General features: G+C 35.4%; 2 protein-coding genes across 4 annotated transcripts in view; one reads left to right on the top strand and one right to left on the bottom strand.

Moving 5' to 3' along the window:
- The first annotated feature begins 2,377 nt into the window (after positions 1 to 2,377).
- Positions 2,378 to 11,279, top strand: LOC108754594 (transcription factor GAGA-like). Its single transcript, XM_018497040.1, has 7 exons — positions 2,378 to 2,899; positions 4,230 to 4,434; positions 4,939 to 5,124; positions 5,218 to 5,455; positions 6,151 to 6,739; positions 7,920 to 8,305; positions 10,723 to 11,279. The coding sequence occupies exons 2-7, from the start codon at positions 4,246 to 4,248 to the stop codon at positions 11,019 to 11,021; spliced, it is 1,887 nt and encodes a 628-aa protein (XP_018352542.1). The 5' UTR covers positions 2,378 to 2,899; positions 4,230 to 4,245; the 3' UTR covers positions 11,022 to 11,279.
- Positions 11,280 to 11,720: 441 nt separating this feature from the next.
- The window catches only part of LOC108754420, a 67,244-nt gene continuing 58,566 nt past the window's right edge, over positions 11,721 to 20,398 (bottom strand). For 2 of the 3 annotated variants that reach the window (XM_018496679.1, XM_018496677.1), the window contains exons 2-6: positions 17,382 to 17,779; positions 14,638 to 14,875; positions 13,285 to 13,673; positions 12,713 to 13,000; positions 11,721 to 12,091 (exon numbers count right to left, since the gene is read on the bottom strand). In XM_018496679.1, the coding sequence (XP_018352181.1) occupies positions 11,903 to 12,091; positions 12,713 to 13,000; positions 13,285 to 13,673; positions 14,638 to 14,875; positions 17,382 to 17,708 (1,431 nt within the window). In that variant the 5' untranslated portion in view covers positions 17,709 to 17,779 and the 3' untranslated portion in view covers positions 11,721 to 11,902. Of the gene's footprint in view, positions 12,092 to 12,712; positions 13,001 to 13,284; positions 13,674 to 14,637; positions 14,876 to 17,381; positions 17,780 to 19,659; positions 19,752 to 20,398 lie in introns of those variants that run through there. The other variant, XM_018496678.1, reaches the window with a different exon arrangement.

Raw genomic sequence — 20,398 nt, 5'->3', positions numbered from 1 at the left:
GAGAATGGAAGAGTGAGAGAGACGATACGCTGTTCGAAAGGCACTGCAATTGGTTGGAGGACAGCACGATCGGGGGGCTAAGGTACAATAATGAGCGTCAATCAGTCCCGTTGGTACCCGTTGGCGAAGTGTTGTCTGATGTTGTCAATCGCGGAGTCACAACGGTAGTACGTGGTAGCGCATGCGCGCTCGTGCAATTGCCACGCGCACCAGCCACCTGACCAACAGCGCGATGGCGCGATTACGTTGTTTCAGCCTCAGCCGTCAGCGATCGCTTTCACGCGCCACGTATTTTACGTATTTATGTTTTTTTTCCGTCCTCTTCCTCCGAGGATTCGAGGAACAGAACACGAGAGAATGTTCCGACCAGGAAAGAGTCTGAGAATGGATGTACTGGGACATGCTCGTATTTCAGGAGCAAAAAATAGGGATGTGTCGCGAAGAAAAGCTTTATTTTAAAGATTAAATAGATTTGTAATCGGACTTGCTCTGTTCGCCTATATCCGTGTGAGACGACGCTTTAAAAATGATAAAGATGTAACTGATAGCGAATTCAGACACTAATGTCCATTTCTACCAATGTAGATTAACTTTAATCTCGGTTCAACTTACTCTTCGCCTTTTTCTAATTCTAAAGATTAAGAAAAAGACAAAGAGTAAGTTGAACCGAGATTAAAGTTAATCTACTTTGATAGAAATGGGCATTAATGTATTACATTAGATTAATAATATTAAAAGTTATTATATGTGCAAAACAAAAGTAAAATAGAAATATATAAATATATAAATGTTTTAATCGATTAAATATTCTTAATAATGATATTGTCACGTTATTTAATAGAATAGAATAATATATATTATTCGAATTATTTCATTAGCAAAGTTGATTATGTTATTCCACTGCATTTAAATATTTAATTTTCTAAACTTTTAGATTGAATTGTCATTCTGAAATATCATTCTTAAAGATAAAAAAATTGAATCACTATTTTTTAAGATTGGCTTAATTTTCATTCTTTAGAGTGAGATTCCACTTCAAAGAATTGAGAGTATAGCAGTCTTTTTTATAATCCCAGCAAACGAGAATGAATTGAAATGAATTGAAATGGATTCAGATTTTCAGAAATATTGATTCACGAATGTTAAAATGAATGCATTTCAATCCTGAATGCATTTTTATTCATTTATAGGAATAGCATGGAGTATTATATTTCTATGCTTTTCAATCTAAATATAATATTATAGTATTTTATGTGCATCGTGAATACTGCTCAATTCACAATTCTGAGGAAATGCAGTTTTTTAATCTAATTAAATATAAAAAAAGTTTTTCTTTTAAAATGTACCATGGATGCTATTCAATTCAAAATTGTGAGTAGAAAATCTATTGTTTTATTTAAAAATGCATCATGAAAGCTACTTTATTCAGAATTATGAGTAAGAAATTTTTTATTTTAATTCAACTGAGTTAAAAAAAAGTTGTGCCGTAAAAATATATCATAAATTCTATTTCATTTAACAGTTAAAAGAAACATAAAAAGAACTACATAAATATGTACAATAAATGTTACATATATAAATGATTATTTTTAATTAATAAAATAATCGATTTTATTTATATTTCATATTAATGTTTCCTTCATTATACAGCTGGCGTATATTTTTGTATAAGTTTTAAAATAATAACTATTGAAGTTTATGTAATTAATACTTTAATTTATTTAAACTTTTATACATATATAAATGTTTTATATGGAATCCAATCCATTTTTATGGATTTAAAATACGAATTTAGATGGATTGAAAATTTTCAATCCATTTCAATTCATTCTCGTTTGCTGGGTAAGTAATTCACTGACTGATCAATTTTTTATGCTTTAAAATCTTGTTGAATACTTTCTATTTACTGAATCGCCAGCTAAACGCAAATCGATACAAATATCATTCTATCTTCCTTGACATTCAGGAAGTAACAAAGATAGAACAACCTTGCGTTACCAAATAAAAAGCCCCAATTGTAAATGCCGTTTAAGATATTATTTGATAAGTTAAGTTTGAAATCATCCCTCTCTGAGTGACTTTGAATTAAAAATAAAGAAATAACATAAACCTTTTGCAGCCAACTCGAGATCTTATTGAGTGATATTAATGTATCACGTGTCTAATTCGCGTCTTAATACAATTTATTAAAACATCGCTCAAATATATTAACATCGATATATTAATATCACTCAATAAGATCTTGAATTGACTCCAAAAGGCTTATATTATTTTTGTACTTATGATTTATCATCGCGTGAGCCTATTTACTATTAAATTAATTATTTTCTTAAACTTTAAATTAAATTTGAATTTTGATTCGCGCCTTTTTACAGACTTCCGGCCGCACTCGCACTTCGCTCGTTGACCGCATGACGGCGACACCGCGACGCTGCACGAGTTGCATCGCGCAACGCGCTGTGACGCGTGACGTATTGTATTATGCACTACATAAATGCACACACGCTTGTCGCGTATGTGATTGTCCCTACGATAGGGTTTGAATTTCGCCTGCGAGAGAGTGCCGCGTGCCCGCGCTGAAACTCGCCAAACGGACCACGACATCGACGACCGATCATCGTCAGAGGTTTGCCGCAGAAGTGTGTATCACGCAGTTTCGTGCGATACGTGCGATACGTGCGATGCGTGCGATGCGTGCGATACGCGTGTTCTGAGGACGTCCGCGTCGTCGTGACTTCATGCCCAGGTGACCACCGCGCGGACACGACTTTCTCCAGATCTGGTTGCGGTGGCGCGCGATCACCCGGCTTCGGGAAACAAACAGGCGCGACTCGCCACGTCGACCCCTTCATCCTCATCGCTGACGACGTCGTGAGAAGAGATCTCCGTCGTCACGCAGGTAATGAAGTCCCATTTTTGTTAGGTTAACTTACGGCACGACGCCGCGACGCTTAATCGGGTGGGGGCACTAATTAGGAAACGGGGATGGAGAAAGAGAAAGAAAGGAGAGAAAGGGGAGAGAGAGAGAGAGAAAGAGAGAGAGAGAGAGAGAGAGAGAAAGAGAGAAAAAGAGAGCAAAAGAGAAAGATCGTGCGCGTCGTTACCGTTAGTCAGCGTCAGGATTGTTAGCTACACGCGTTCTTTACGTCTGATCTTCGAGATATCGGGAGTGATATCTAAAGCCGGTTTTCTGGGTTGTTTTTTCATGGTAGGACTTTGCCAACCACGATTTTTTCGTCTACTATGTATCTGTCGTCAACTGCTTTAATTTTGTTATAGAATAGTCCGTAGAATAATCCTAAACGATCCAAGGTGCTTCCCAGTAAGAAACAGCTGACACTGTTTTTTTATTTCTGTACTAGAATTTTCTTTCTTGCTTTCTTCAAATATCAAATCTTTCCCTATTTCACAAGTTCCAAAATTACACTAGTTTAGTCACAGAAAGCAGACCTAGTGTAACACTGTGAATCATTTCATCTTTATTTAACATTGTGGCGTAATGTAAACAATAGTGATATAATGATTTGCTTCTTTTTTTTGTAATGATCCGATATTCAGAGCATAATTTGACACAAACAAACGTCGTTTTAGTCTTTGACATTAAATGAATAAGAAAAATAAAACAACACTTGTGTCGACTGTATCTCCTAAAAGGAGAGCGTTATGATTCAAAGTATTACACAGGTCTATTTTCTATACCTGAACTGGTATATATTTTTGGAACTTAGAGAATTGGATATATGTTTGATATTTGAACTTTGGGCTGTGTTTGGTTTGAATGTTCACATGCTGTAAGCTTTATTCTATTTTTTTTTCACATATAACAAGCGATAAGGACAGAATGAAGCTTACAGCACTTGCGTTCAAATTGCAGGCGAAAGTGAAAAAAAAGATTTAGTACAATTATAAAAAAACAATTGATCTGAGTTGAACTGATAATGTATGTTATGTATGTTGTATGGTATGTAATGTCAATTAATAGTAGAACATGTAATATCATTAATTCAATTCAGGTTAGTTCAAACTTAGTGCAATCAAAAATGCTATGTGTCTCTTACTGGGAAGCATCATCAGTAAACATATGTTTTTTTTTCAAAATGGTTCTGCATGTTTCTTTGTTGGATTAATTTACAGCCATTGAATTAATTTACTTTTTATATATTCTGATTTTGTAGATTTGCTTAATGAGAAATGTAGTGCTTGGATTTATGTGTCTTATTGTCTTGCAGTTAAGCTCTTAACGAAATGGGTAGCAGTGGCCAACTCTACAGTCTGTCCTGGGGAGAGTTCAGTTCTTCTCTGGCCTCTGCAGTGCAGCTGTTGAGGGGAGATGGCGATTTGGTGGATGTTACTTTAGCTGCCGGCGGACGCAGCTTTCCTGCACACAAAATTGTTCTCTGTGCAGCCAGTCCGTTCCTGTTGGATTTGTTAAAGGTTGTGTCATCTTTTCGATAAGACTTTAAGATATTCATAGTCAATTCTTATTTAAGACTTAACTACAAGATAAAATTATTTTGTCTTAACTACAAGATAAAATTATTACATTTAAGATTATCTTAAGTACACTCTCTCAATTCTTTGGAGTGGAATTTCACTATAAAGAGTGAAAATTGAGCCAGTCTTGAAAAAGTGTGGTTCAATTTTTAATCTTTAAAGTCCATACTAAAAGTTGTAAAATTAGCAAAGTCAAACGTAAAGCTATATTAATATTTTAAACGATTAACTATTTAATAATGATATTGTCACATTATTTAACAGAATATGTATGTATTATTTTATTGTCAAAGTTGATTATATTATGCCACTGCATTTATTTTATGCACAGCAGCTTTTAACTTATTCAGTGTAGTGTGAGCGATTGAATTTATTATTAAGTATTATTTTAGCGTGTAACATGAAAACGTTGTAGAAACTTACAACAAAGTGCATTGTTTACAGAGCACGCCATGCCAGCATCCAGTGGTTATGCTAGCAGGAATCGGAGCAGATGACTTGGAGTCTCTGCTGGAATTCGTATACCGAGGAGAAGTGAGCGTCGAGCCGGCACAGTTGCCTTCCTTGCTTCAGGCTGCCCATTGTCTGAGCATTCAGGGATTGACGTCGTCAACTAATATACTAACGGAGGTATATTTCTGATGCATCTTGTTTTAATTATACTTACATGATTAAAGTAGATTAATTTAAATGTAATACGTGTGTACATGATATTACATTTAGAGTGGAGAAAAAGTTCCTGAGTCTGCGATACCAACAGTGACGAACGATGGAGTGTCGAGGACAACAGTCAACTCGCATCCATTGAAACGAAGAAAAAAGAGGAGGAAGTCATCGTCATCCTCTGGAAAGTGGCAGTGTAGAAATACCGCTGACAGCGAAAGCAGGCCTTTGGACGACAACAACAGAACAATGCCTTACGAAAACAAGGATGACGCCATAGATCAAACCGATGATGCAGGTAATGTAAAGAATGTTGTAAAGATTTTATTTCTCCTGCTAAACTAAATAGTTTATTTTTTTAATGAGAAACACACAAGATTAGCTATGTAACAGATTTTGTATATAATTATTTTGATATGTTTTGTAGTAAAATATTAATGACGAAGACACTTATTTGTTTTTTTATGTAATGTGATTTGTCACATGGATTTTCTTTATTTTGTTACTTAGAGATTTTTATGCTTATTATAATTTTTTAATTAATTCCGATAACTACAAGCTTTTAATTAAGCATGCAAGACAGAATTATAATGAAATGGCAATTCCACTTGTGTTTTGTGTCCGGTGTATTACGTTTAGCATAGCAGCCGTCTAAAAATTATATAAAAAATTATACCACCTGCGGGAGATTTCGTATATCTATGTAGGCCTTTTTTTCGTTTCAATTAAAACGGACACAAGCACAACCATCGATCGGGTTGAACTGCATCTCTGATTGGTCGTCCTCCGATTCGTCTGAACCGTGAGAGCGAGAGCGAGAGCGAGAGCGAGAGAGCGAGAGCGAGAGCGAGAGCGAAAGAGAGAGAGAGAGAGAGAGAGAGAGAGAGAGAGAGAGAGAGAGAGAGCGCGTGAGAGGGGAAATAAATTCAAACTAACCCAAAATAACGTCAGTTCAGCCCTGTATGGTAACATTGTGTTTGTGTCTGTTAACAGCGAGTAACTGCCTAGTCGGAAACTACGCGAACAACCATCAGGGTGGCAGTCATTCACCACGACTTCAAGAATCGTCCGTCGCGGACAATCATCAGGCGGCGCATCAGGATCAGGTTGCGAACGAAGAGTCGCACTTGCATACGATGATGCCATTGCAATTGCACATACCGCAGTTCCACAGCTCCCTCAACATGGGTTTTTCATCTGGTATGGCGTTATCAGGCTTGGCGGCTACTCAGGCAGCATTGGGTATGAATCAGTCGAAGACACGTGGCGCCTCCGACTGCCCGGGCGTTTGTCCACTTTGCGGCGCGACCTTACGTCAAGCGAGGAATCTCCGTAGGCATCTATTGTCTTCGTGTAAATTTCGGTTTAACAACTCGGCGCCGAATGCGATAACGACGCAGAATTCCGATGAGACGACAGTGGAGATTAAGCGTGAGATAATTGATAATTACAACGATCAATCGTCGATGACGTATGGGACCGACGGCAGTAATGACTGCGAACAGATAGTCTGCAATCCCACCTTACCCTCACCAACGTCGCACGATCCTGAAAGCGCAATATCATCACCAAGGAGCATCCCGTCGCCGACGATCGCCAGATAAATGTACAGGGAATGAACTCATCGGGGGTATCGAGAGATGAACGTGTTGTTCGTTTTATAGTTAATTTTTTTGCGGATTTCGTTCGGTTGTCAATTGTGTTACAGTGATGCGACACTCAAGATCGTGGTGAGTGGGTGCGACGGTAAAGACAGAGAGAAGAGATAAGATATTTTGCATTGTATAGTTACATATATATTAACGAAAGCGAACGGTTATTTGTAATTATTGACGTAAACGTTATTTAACTAGGTCAAAAATTTGGAGTATATTTGCGCGTTTAGTTTTATACGAGAATCTTCCACCTTAGTATGTAAGATAGTACTGTAGGATTATAATTGAAGATTTAAGCATGAAAAAAAATCTATCATGAAAATTATCATTATTCTTTTACCATTGGGGCTTACATGATAATTGGGGTTTCGTGCGATAGTGCAATTAAACTTCGTCCACTGCAGTTTGTTTTACTGCCCCTTTAATTCCTTCTCTTACCATAGAATGGTCTAATAATAGTACGTTTCTAAGAACGCTGCGCTTGTCTTAGCGCTGACATACTGCCGTGTCTCCAGATACGGGCTACGTTTACGAATACCATTTTCTAATGAAATCTTGCAACAGCCACAAAGTGAAAATTAATCGGCGCACATTCCTATTTTGTAATGGCAAGCTCTGCTGCGTACGTGGATTGTTGACAATAGAACATACACAAAACCACTAATACTTTAACTGAGAAAGAAATAAAATAACGGATATAACGATGTATTATCCAATTTTTTTTTTTTCAATAAAGCGCAAATAAAATACGTGATTGTGTGTTGTGTTATTTTCCACAAAACACGATTTTGACGTTATTTACGAGCTACCTGATTTAAAGAGTTTAGATTTTAAAGAGTTTAGTAATAATAAACAGGCTAATCCACTTTCTGGGCTAATCCACATTTTGTAAAAACGGAGTAATGTGGATTAGCTCCACAACATATTTTTCCATCACTTTAATTTAAGAATTAATTAACTGATTTACTCTATTTTTTTAATTTGGATTAATCGACTGTTGCAGCAAGTCCTTCGATTATTTCATCTATTTTTGTATATTAGACTGGATTATATGCACACGTTAGAGATATGTCTAATGCGAGATGTTCCTATCAGATAAGTTTCAAGTCTGTCTAGTTTCGAATTCGTTCTAGGGGATGGATTGTCGAAAGCACGTAGTCTGTCCGATCAACCAGTGTCGTGTCCGCTGTGCGGCGCGATTCTGCGTCAATCAAGAAATCTCAGAAGACACTTGGAGCTTCTGCATTTCGGTTTGGGCAACAGTAACAAGTCTGGGATACACGCGAGGCATCGACGTGCGGCAGCGGCAGCAGTGGTCGCGGCGGCAGACAGGGCCAGCGATTTCGGCCTGTCATCCTTGGCGTGCGTTCGTCCCACTGCCAGGCTGGACTCGCACCTCGCCACGAGATCCTCCGAGGTCTCGGATTTTTCCATGGTGACACCCCTGTCGATTGCCTCGTCCGTCAGTTCCGCCTCGAGCGTCAGTCTTCCAGGTGAACCGCAAGTTATTCGCAAATTAGCCCGGATTTCAAGAATAAATAATCACAAATAAGTGAAGAAGGCTATATTTGTTTAAAGCGAATATTGATGCCTAATAACACTAGTGTTTACAAGATTTTGAGTCTGAATTTGTTATCCAATTTTTCCATTCCAAAAAGACACTTTTTTCAATATGTAATTTTATTGAAATTATTAATTTTTGTTTTTAATGGTTTTTGTTTCATGTATAATTGTTTAAAATTCAACAGTAGTTGTTTAGTTTATTTTTGTTCCAATACTCCTAATGTTTCTCAGTTATTACCAAATCCTGGTGGAAACATTCGCCTTGTATATCATTTGTCGCACTCAAATTATTCGGAAAGAAATATTATATTTGAAAAATAAGACACGTTATCTTAAAAATTAATATGCTATTTCTACAAATTCGATGTGCTGAAATTTTTCTAGCGACAAATTTAAACTCAGTGTTCCAAAATATGTTTTTAAAAAACTTGTTTCCTTTCCTTGTACTAAAAGTTATACAAAATCTGTGAACTATTGTAATATTTTTGCATGGATCTTATAATTTTCAGTTCAAACAAAGTGTACATCGATTTCAAAATAATCCTAAACTAAAGCTTTTTTGAGTAATTAATCGGCGCACAATTTGTTTGATTTGAAAATCAAATAAAATTCACAAAAAATATTAAGCATCAACACCTGCTTTAATTGAATATATCCTCCGCTTATTTGTGTTGAATATTTCTCAGTCAATTTTCACTTACTAAAAATATTTTATTTTTGAACGCCTATAAACGCTTGTTATATACATATAAGCATGTCATTCGAGTAAATTCAAATAACTCGAATGCAATTATAGAGAAAAAAATATTTCCTGAGTAAAGAGAGAGAAAGAGAGAGAGAGAGAGAGAGAGAGAGAGAGAGAGAGATAGAGATAGATAGATAGATAGAGACAGAGAAAGTAAACGACAGAATTATCTGAATAAGGATTTCCTCTCCGTGTATGAAGTGCTTGAAGAATAATTACTGCTAATGAGCTCATTGGTTGTAAGCCATTGGAGAAATGTTACACAATAGCATTAAAATTTTAATGTTACGCTTCACGTGCATTATACGATGTTCGCGCGATATTGTCGGAGGATTAACGGATGCACCGAATGCGTTATCGTTTTCACTAAAGCGGTTACACCGCGAACATATTCATGTGAATTACAACAAGTCCCTCTTTATGTGAGTATAAATTCTGTACCGCGCGATCATAAGCACTGATAATTATCAATGTTTTGCGAGAACGCGATTGCGCCCGGATTCGCGGGATTTATTATACCATCGCGATTAATCCTTATAATGTTAAGTTATGTTTCATGTTTATTTAAAAACGTGATATTATTTACTTTTATTCAGTTGAGACAAAAGTTCGTAACATTATTTTGAAATTCAAATAGCTATAATTTTGTTAAAAATTAATAAAGTTTAAATTAAAAAAAAAAAGATTTTAAAAGCTTAAAATATCTACTTTTGAAAGGTCGAATACTATTGATTTTCTGTGGGTTTAGTAATTTTTACAGAATACTTGCCATAGAAAACTACGAGTTGGAAAAAATGAGAAATTTTTGTTCTCACTTTGAGTCTGTCACATGCCTCCCAAAAATCGAAAATTTTCAATTTTCTAACTGAAAGCTTAAAGTTTTCCCTGCAAAATGTTTTTCTTTTTAATATTTTAAAAATTTCTTGTCACAGAATTATCGCGAATTAAATAAAAGGAGCATTTTAACTTTGATTACTTATGACTTTGTTAAAAATCATCGTATCGCAATTCAAAATACATACTTAAAGTTGAAACTTTGCTTTCCCGAATGATAAAATTATCAAATTTGTTCTAAAAGCATGTAGACATACAAATGAAATACTAACTTTTGTTTCGATTCAATTTTAACGGAATGAATTTTCATTGTTAAGAATCGATGGCATGCAATCGTCATTTTTATTCTCAGGATACTAATTAATTAATTACAAATTATTATTCGTAAAATATTCGTCTTTTTTAAAAATCAATATTAACGTAATAATATCGATGAACATTCTATAACAGTTTGGAATTTTCTGCCTTTTATCATCCTTTTTCATTAGAACACAAGAGCTTAATTTTACAATTAATTAAAAATTTTAATAATTTCATATACGCTTATTATTTGTAAATAATATGCTCATTTTTGTTGCAATCAGTTATTACATCAAAAGTACTTTAAAATTAATATTATAAAATTTTAATAATTCAAAAAAATATTTAAACTTATTTTCTGAAAAACTTTGTTTTTTAATTATATCGTTGTAAGCAAATGAGCGATACGTAGTCTCGAGATCACATTATCTCAATATCAACAAAACAGATTTTTTTCGGTATTCATAGGGAACCTGATAAGTACAAGTTCGAGCCTATTGGGTTCCGGTGATCAAAATGGACATACATTGCCGGGAGCCACCCCAGCTACGTGCAGCACGTCAATGGTGCCTCCGACTAACGGGATCTACTCCTCGGATGGCGGTCCCAGTATGCTGAGCTGCCTGTTGCCGTCGTTGCCAACTTTGCCGTCCTTCTCTACGTCCCACGATGTGTTCCGACACGGGGAAATGTTGCGCGCGGGGATCGCCTACCACGATTCCTCTCGACAGCACGTCAGGCACATGCAGCGCACGGACGTCACCTAATTTCGTGACTAGACGTAGAAAAAAATTGAAACCAAGACTGACAGTATTAACGGAACACTAAATAGACACCACTAAGTGTAGACTTTGCTTATAAAAGTACGGATATTTAACGCGATGTGGTAATTATGGACGGGTACTAAAAATGGCATTAAAAATGCCGTTAAAACGCGGCGAGATAGCGATAAAATAGTGTGATGAGTAGCAACGATGTGTTGTAGGAATTTTTTTACTCGGTGCTATGTATACGGATTCAAATATGTACGATCTGTAGATAATAAATCGTTTAGTAATAATAAATATATACATCTATTCTCTACTTCACTGGGCATTGATATGTGAACGCAAGTATTTTTTAAAAAAAGATTTCGTTTATTGAAAAATTCTATAAAAGCGAATATAAGAAATAAGATCCATTCGGAATATATCACAAGCTGTAAGTTTTGTATTAATAATAATTTGTATGAGATTCATTTCAATAAAATATTATAGTCGATTTTCTTATTAAAAAATGAGATCATTTCGATCACTAAGATTTAAAACATTTATAGTCCAAAAATTTATAGTCGCAAAATTTATAGTCCAATTTTTTGTGCTAACTATAATTGCGATTACTTTTGGAGAGTACTCACGCGAGGTGGTAATCTTCAAAAAGTATCTCATACTACGTATCGTTTTAATAATTCCGAATTAGTAATTTTTAAAAATATTAAGTCATTGAGCCAAGAGAGAGAAAAGGTACTTTTCCTTTATGAATTTTCCTTTATCGAGGAGGAGACATTCTCCTCCTGAAGAAAATCCTTTTATCCTGCACGATCATTCGCAACTGCCTTTAAGATCATAATCATGAACTTTAAGATCCACGACGACCTTTGAGATCATAATCAAATGATTAGATTCATCTCTTCATGAGGCTTGCTGTGTCCCAGAATAAATGGCCAATTTCTTTTGGAGATTCTCTCGAGTTCCCCTTCTAAGAGCTTCACCAGGTCATCGAAATATCTCAAGTCGTGAACGTCTTCTAGTAATTTCGTTGTATCACTTGACAAATTGATCGCCTTCTTTTCGTCACACTGTAAAATTCATAAGATGCATGAATATTATATAGTAACGGTTTTAATGAAAATGAAATGTTAAGACGCAAGTGAGTCTTTTCCTTTCGTTGGTTACGTTTTAGCAGATTTCAATTCGTTATTTAATTACGATGTTTAATATCGAAAATTGAGAAGTTGCAACATATTTATGATCTCCAAAAATGCTTATTGACGAAGATTTTATTTCGGATTAATTGAAAAGTTTATCAATCGTTTAATGTAAATACAGTTAATGCCAAATAATGAAAGACAACCAGTATGATATATCGGATGACCCAAAATTTACGATTTTAAATACTATAGCAAGAAAGTTCTCACTTTAGTGCGCATTTCAGTCAAGTGATCGTCTAAATGTAATCCGTAATTGGCTATATGTCATATTTAAACCCTAATTATCTCAAAAAGCTTAAAATAAAATTTACAAATAACTTTTTTACTTAATTTTTCGAGAACTTTCTTGTTATATTTTAAGATCATGAATTCTGAGGCAGAATTTCTATAAACTATCTGTACAGTTTTTGGATTTTTTCGCAGTAATAATTTCCCTGTAATTAATTTCCTTGAGAATTTGATAATACGTAGTTAAGGTGAGACATCTACCTGAAACTTTGTACGTAAACCACGTATGTCCCCGTGGATCTCTTTATTGGCGAGTTGCAACCGTTCTATTCTATCGCGGAGATGGCGTATCCAATTATTCGGATCGTCGGGAACCGCTGGCGCTTCCACGTCTGTCTCGATGGTCAGAGCTAGTCTGGTTAATTGGTCATGAGAGGAGGTGCTATTGCAAAATCGATCCTCCTCCTCCAAGAGAACAGTTGCTTTCGTGGGATCGCTCCGAAGACCTTCGAGGATGGATACTACTTCATTGATAGCGGTACTTCGATCCTGCAAAATAATTCATTCTATATTTCAGCCTATAGACAAATCGCACAATTTCATTAAATAATTATCTTTATGTAGGATCTCTTTCGTTATCCCTCACAGAAATTTAATATTCGTAGTGATTAATTATTTATTTTGAGTATTAAAAGCACTGCTGTCTAGCGCTAAATTTCCTGTTACTAAATTACACTGTTATCGAGTGCTTCCTATGCTCAAAATAAATAATTTTCCATGTTAAATCGGCCAGGATGAAATTGGATTTCTGTAAGGGACGCGAAAGAACATACGTTTGCGAAATTCGCGATGCGCTCTTTCGACGCAATCGCCAGCTCGTCGCTGAGGCACATCGGCGTGTTTTGCGCGTCGCTCTGGGTCTCCAAGCTCCAATCGTAACTCTGTATACCGGAAGTGTCCTCCAGGGAGGGCGGCCTGGTGGCCGAACCCTTGCAATCGTCCCAGGTGGAGTTCAGTCTGTCGTAGCTCGATCTGCTGCTGTCACCGGTCTTCATACTTCGCACACCGCAGTCTGCGTCGATCGAAGAATCATTGTTCGATTTCATCGATGCGTTAAAATCATCGGTGGCCCATTGTCGGCGCTCGGAAATGGGCGAGGAAATCGTGCATGTCCTCACATTCGTGCTGGGTAAGTTCAGAAGTGTCGCCAGCTGTGTTGTACCTGCGTGATTTTGTATGTGATCTACTAATCTCTCTCTCGTATTTTCCAGGCTCTGATCAATTTTGAAAAGGAAATAAAAATATGGGATAAAATATTGATTTTTGTAAATTTAGAAGTCTCGTCAAGCTATTAAAAAGCAAGCAGCACAAGGAAGCTGATTAAAATTTACACGTTTCTAAGCTTTTTAAATTATTGCCATGAATATTATGTTCTTTTCTCGTTTTGAGGAATAATTTTGACGAACAGTATATTAACATAAAAAAGAAGTAGACAAGAACTAGAAAATCAGTTTTTAATTAAAAAAAATTCTGAGATATGAGAGATGCTTATTAATTAGGCAAAGCATTATGAGTGTATGATTATCTCTTCTTTTCTTATAAAATCTTAATAAAATTGATGGCGAGTTAATTAAAAAATTGTTGATAAGCTCTTAAGTGTTCAATTAAAACGCGGATAAAATAATAGCGTTATTTTATCACAATTATAGATATCGAGAATTTATATCCGTATAATTTTACAACAGTCACGCATTTAGTGGAGAGAATGCCGATTGAGCTCGAGTTGGGGATGATCGTTCAAAGCTCAGAGCTGCTTTCATTAACTTTCTTTAGCCTCTCCGACACAGATTCAATCGAACCCGGATCGAACTTCGTCTGTTGGTGTGCCCGCAACAATGCTCGTGGCAGTTTCGCAGTCTCACGCCACTCGGCATCTTTATGGTGGTAGCACCCAGCCACGATCCCGGGGACGAAGGAAACGAAGTAAATCTGATACGTCAAGCAACTCGATTCCGCGCATTGGTAAACCGCGAAACTTTATTAGGTCAGGTGCCGCCGTGGCCGATGAGTTCCACGAGGTGGCTTTGCTCGGAGCCGGTTCGAGGAAAATGGCATTTCCTTCCTCGGACTTCGGATCGAACGAAAAGGGAAGGATGGAGCCGAGAGGAAGACCTTAGATTACGTACCGATTTGCTTGGAATCAATGAGACGGCTCAACTGTTTTCGGCAACGGCGGGACTTCCATTCTCTGCTCTCGTTCTCTGCCGTGAATCTCGTCTGGGAGAAGGTGAAGCAGCGAGGGGATGGTATGAGTATCCGGTATTCCTGAGTTCTGATCAATCTTTCCGGGGTGTAGCAGATGGGAGTAATGCATTCTTTCTTGACGTTGCGCTCGCTGCTGATTACAATTGCGGGTGGGCTGCTCTGCATGTCGATAGGAATTATTTATTAATCGCATGTCTATCGTTCAGGTTTCGATGGAATCGAATTATGTCGTTAAGTCTTCGTGACGTCATATCGAGCAATTTTCGAGATTGATAAATGCAAATGAAAAATTGAAAAAAACTCGAATTATTAAAGAGACTTGTATACATAAGCTCTGTTGTATAATTTAATTATACATAATATAGATATATTTAGAACTTAAAAGTGAAAGGAACTTAAAATAGGTACGTTTTTAATATTTAGCGAAACCGAGAAAGATTAAATTCTATATTGAGAAAAAAATTTATCGTTTGACTAAATTAATTTAATTTGTCTTTATTTTTTTCATTAGAGAATGCATGTATTTCAGTCAAATATAAATATATTTGACTTAAATGCATATATTCTTCATTAAAAGAAATAAAGACAAATTAATTTAATTAATCAACAGATTATATTTGATTAGCTAAAATAACTAAATTCGAACTGAAATTTCTTTTTTAAACTTCAATCAAAAACCATTTTAATTCTAAATGTTCTCTGTAGAAGACTCTCCTTTTTATTTACAAAAACGACACAACAAAATGTGTCATTCTTGTAGAAGATCTTTGAAAATATTTTAAGAATAACACAAGTATTATTTGGCGAACGGACTGTGCAAGCAAATTTAGTTTACTTTTGATAGAAAGTAATCTTTACATAACTTTTTATAATTATTCAAAGTTTATTTTTTTAGTTGTATCCATTTTTAGCTGTGTCAATAAAGAGAAACGATACAAGTCTGTGCTAAGAATTACGAAAATTAATATAAATTCATAAATTAATGTGCAGTAAAACAATTACGATTAAATGACGAGTGCTTATATAAGATACATGTATTCTTGCATGGGCAAGTGATATCGATCACGTGCGGATCGGCTTCTTTACATTTATTTGCTCAGTTATCTAATTAACTGAGCAGTCTCTTGCGGCTTGATAATCGGATTGGATACAATTCGTATAATACGTCGGCGGGGCAAAGAGGAGAAGCAGAACAAGGAGAAAAAATGCGCAAATGGAGATAAAAATCCACGTTTCGTTAGGTAGAAGTTCTAGAAATGTACCGCACGTAAAATGCAACTATGTTCGCGTACGGAGATTGTGAGCGCGCTGTAAATAAACTAAATTTCCGTCGAAAGGAAACATGAACGGGAAACTCGACGAGTGCAAAATTAAAGAGTACGCTACACATCCGGTGTTAATTAATTTAGCAACATTGATAGATCAATTTTGTAAGTACGTGAATAGCGGCAGCGGTATGTCCTCGCACAAGTAACATTTCAACCAATCTAAGCAATTACTTTAAAAAGCGTTCTCACGCTTGTTGCTTCTTATAAAACTAAATTATTTATTAAATTCAAATATTTATGAAATTACATTGTTTCACGAGATTATATACAAAACAAAATCTACACAACGAGAAAAAGTAGGAAGCTTATCCTCGTACAATTATAATATTAGGATCATTTAAAGTTCAATTGCCCAGACAAATTGCAGGTATTAATACTTTGACTGTTGCACAAATTTTTATAATCGGTCTCTTAACGCCACATTATATTATTTTATACTAATTTTTTATTTTATACCTAATTCAACAAATAAATAAAAATTAGTATGTAATATAAATATATAAAACTTAATGTTCTTTAAAATATTTACGGATATTCGGCTATAATGTTCATAAAAGTACACACGTCAAAATAACAAATATCGTTTCAGCGTCGCGTATATCAATGTAAATAAACATATTTATTCAATACATTTATTATTTATTTAATATATTATATTTATTGCCGCCTGTCTTTTTTCATATTAAACATAATTAATATTATTTATAATTCCCTGCTAGCTACAAAATTAAATAAACTTAATAAACATTTCCAGTAAAATATACTTTTTAAATAAAAATTTAGAATTTTGCAGAATTCACAATGTACTATATACAATTAATGCAAAGTATTCTCGATTCTTGTACAAATGCAGTAAGTAAAAAATATGTATGTATTTGAATTGTGTGATATAGAGACGCCTTGGATTCACGTAGGTGTGTTCCAGTTATATATATGGCAATTAAAGTATTAAATAGATTGCGTGTGTAACTTACCGTAAAACTTTTCCTAAATCAAATCTGACTTTAAATTCATCAAAGGATTTCTTGAAAGACTGCAATCTAGAAACTTAAGTCTCGGAACATTCTGCACGTGGAAAGAATGATTTTGCTGAAAGATTTGAAATTTTGTTAGACTATATCACAATAATTTTAAAAACTCAAACCAATTGCTAAAATATCAAAATTTTTTGCAGCATTGCTTATCACATTTTTTAGATTCCAATACAATTATTATTTTGATCATCCAACAATATCATTTTCCGATATATGCCCCCCCTCCCTCTCAACAAAATTTCAGATTCTTCAGCAAAATCGTTCTTTTCGTATGTATATTAATCAATATAATCTCACACTCACCGTTTCCCTAGCATCTCTCTCGATCAGATCAATATCGTGATCATTCTGAGTGAATGAGATTAGTTCGATGTTCTCACTGATTTCGCTTTCCTGTTCTTGTCGCGATACATCCCGCGCGAAGCTGCAACTATCCGAATCATCCGAGTCCATGCAAGAAAGGATCGACATGGACGATCCGAACGATCGATGATCTCTGACATGACGCGATTTAGACGATCGTTCTGTGATCTCCCGATTGTTCAACCACCAGCCGAAATTCTCCTCGCCGTTGGGTGACGACGAGTCGTACTTGGCGGCGGTGCCGTCTCTTCCGTCCAGATAAAACATCGCCCAGCAATTCCTGACGTTTTCCAATCGACGTGGGGCGCGTGCAGATTTTACCGCGTTGAAAATTCCGTCTGCAAGTAAGACGGATTGACATGTGGAAGAAATCGAGTTTCGCGGTAATTCCCGCAAACAGGAGCACCTGAAGCGCGTGTCTCGAGATTCGCGCACCGACGAATCCCGAAGCACGCAATCCCGACTTGCCGATAATAAATTCTACACGATTTCGATTTGTCAACAACGAGTTTCGACGATAAATCCGCAGTCTGACGCAGTCTCTTCGAAAACTAAAGATAGCGTAAAATTTCGATAACGTAAAAATACCTCGCCATGTTACGCAACGCAACAAATAAGTAATAATGTTATTGCGAGATATAATTGACGAAGAATATAACTTGTATCAAAACTTATATACGAGATCTCACAATTCTACACAGAAAGAATGTTTTTGATAAAGTCTCTTATAAAAAAAAAATATCTCTATAAAAATTGAGATAGATGAAAATCTGAAAATAATTTTGTTTACTTTATGGAGAATTCTCAAGCATGATGAATAGTGCTGTAAAAAGTTTTAACATTTTAACAATCAGTTTGAGCGTCTTCATAATTTTGATGGTCCAACAAATTATTTTTAGATCAGTTAAATTTTTCAACTAAAATTTTAGATACTTCAGCAAAACGTTCTTATGTATGTATAAAAAAAGATAAATAATGATTTAACGATGAAAAATATAAATTTTAACATTATAGCTTTCGTATAGTTATTTGTAGTCATTTGAGAAACATTTGTAATGAGAAAGTTGCAGATGAAGATAATACAGTTTCGTTCTTCCTTTATCATTAATTTTATCCGAGTTTTGTTCAGCTTTTTTGACAATTCTGGTCAAATAGGATTTACCAAAGACAGCAGCTCAAAACACAAACGTACAAACGGTACGAGCTACATAAAATTTGCGATGTGTTAATACATCAAACATCAAATCTTTTCTTATGAATCGCGAAAAGCGAGTGATTCTATAAGCGCCTTTACAGCTGGGAAGTCATACAGCACTCATCTATCTTCGTTTATCTAGTAATGTCACTTAAATATGCACTTAGTGAATATGTACGTTGAACAAACGATGAAATTTTCATTCGTTCGAAATCTCACGCGCACCTTGCGTAGGTCTATAAAATCCAGTAGCAACCGATAAATTTAATTAGTCGTACAATTTCAAATTTTCTTCTTTCAATTTTGTTTTTAAACATTTCTTATTTTAATTAAGAAAAAATATTTAAATATTAAATATTTAATTTAATATTATGCGATTAAAAATGATTTACCGATACATTCATTTGTTAAATTAACTGTTATATAAATTTATCAATTATTTAATTTAAATTTTATTTAAATTATTTTATTTCACATTAATTAATACTAAAACTTTTTCCAATGTTCCGCTGTTCGCGAAGGTATTCGATATCACTGACTTTTACATACAGCGTCTAATTAAAAAGGAAGAAAAATGAAATTAATTTCTTTCATTTAAAGATAAATATAGTAAGTAATCTCGCAAAGTAATCTCATTACAAGAAAAAAAACACTCAATAACGCAACATATCCTCACTAACTCCGTCGATAGTGACATTTATTTACAAATTCGATCTCTCACAGAAAGAACGGATTTGCTGACATGTTAAAAAATTTAGTTGAATGTAGATCTAAAAATAATTTTGAATTATCAAAATGATTATATAGAACACTTAAACGTTGATGACAATATTCCGTAAAAAGTTTGAATATTCTAGCAATTAATTTGAGCTATCCTATATAATTATTTGAAGTTAATTACAATTAAATTAATTCCAAACAAAATTTATTTTCTTTGTATCTAAACTTTTAGATATCTCAGCAAAATCGTTCTTTTCGTGCACGATTATTTGCAAGTGTAGAACCCGATATCCTCGTAATTACGTTTTTTAACAAGCCACACTGGCACTGACGTTCGCGACTGGCTAATCGAACGACGAATGAAGCCGATTCGCGCATCGAGCTGTGTCCCGAAGATTTTTTATCTAGTCGGCACGTGATCGCGGCCACGCAAATATATGCGTAATCCAATCGGCGCAGGGTGATCAGATCGCCCGGGATAAGATCGTGTTTAATGAACCTCGATGACCATCACGCATCACATTTCGTTTCGCGATCACGAACCGGAACCGCTGCGCCGATTGACCGCTTAATGTGTCAGCACGTCGGACGTCGACTGTCAGCGGTCATCCATTTCCTTGACCATCGGTCGTCATAGTGACTCTAATTTAATAATCCGTCATTTCCTGCTTTGCGTGTCGCACCTTTTTTCCGACATCAGGAAACTCTACTATACTCTGCAGCGGGCCTTCCCTATACTAAACTATAGAAAATTGCGGCTCGATGAAGAAAAGGAAGGTAAGCGAATACTGGTCCTTCTGATTCTTTTCTACTTATGGTAATGAAACAACATTAGCCAATCAATGAATCCCTGACAAAGAAACGGTACAATCTTTGCATCAGAGTGTCTTTAGGTCTGTTTTTTTATGGCTGAACTAGTGTATACACTTTTGGAACTTAAAGTGAGATAAGTGTATGTTTGATATTTATTGAAAGGGAGTTCTAGTATAGTTTAGTACAGAAACAGAGACCGTATGTTTAAGAATTGAGACACCCCTACTCA

This window comes from Trachymyrmex septentrionalis, unplaced genomic scaffold (assembly GCF_001594115.1).
Source record: "Trachymyrmex septentrionalis isolate Tsep2-gDNA-1 unplaced genomic scaffold, Tsep1.0 scaffold8, whole genome shotgun sequence".
Lineage (NCBI taxonomy): Eukaryota > Metazoa > Arthropoda > Insecta > Hymenoptera > Formicidae > Trachymyrmex > Trachymyrmex septentrionalis.
The sequence above is the reverse complement of the archived record's forward strand: the minus strand, read 5'-3'. Positions and strand labels throughout refer to the sequence as shown.

Excerpts from the sequence above, each read along its gene's own strand:
- LOC108754594 (XM_018497040.1), top strand. The coding sequence starts at position 4,246 with ATGGGTAGCAGTGGCCAACTCTACAGTCTGTCCTGGGGAGAGTTCAGT. Across the intron at positions 4,435-4,938 it reads TCCTGTTGGATTTGTTAAAG|AGCACGCCATGCCAGCATCC; the intron begins GTTGTGTCATCT and ends CATTGTTTACAG. Across the intron at positions 5,456-6,150 it reads AGATCAAACCGATGATGCAG|CGAGTAACTGCCTAGTCGGA; the intron begins GTAATGTAAAGA and ends GTCTGTTAACAG.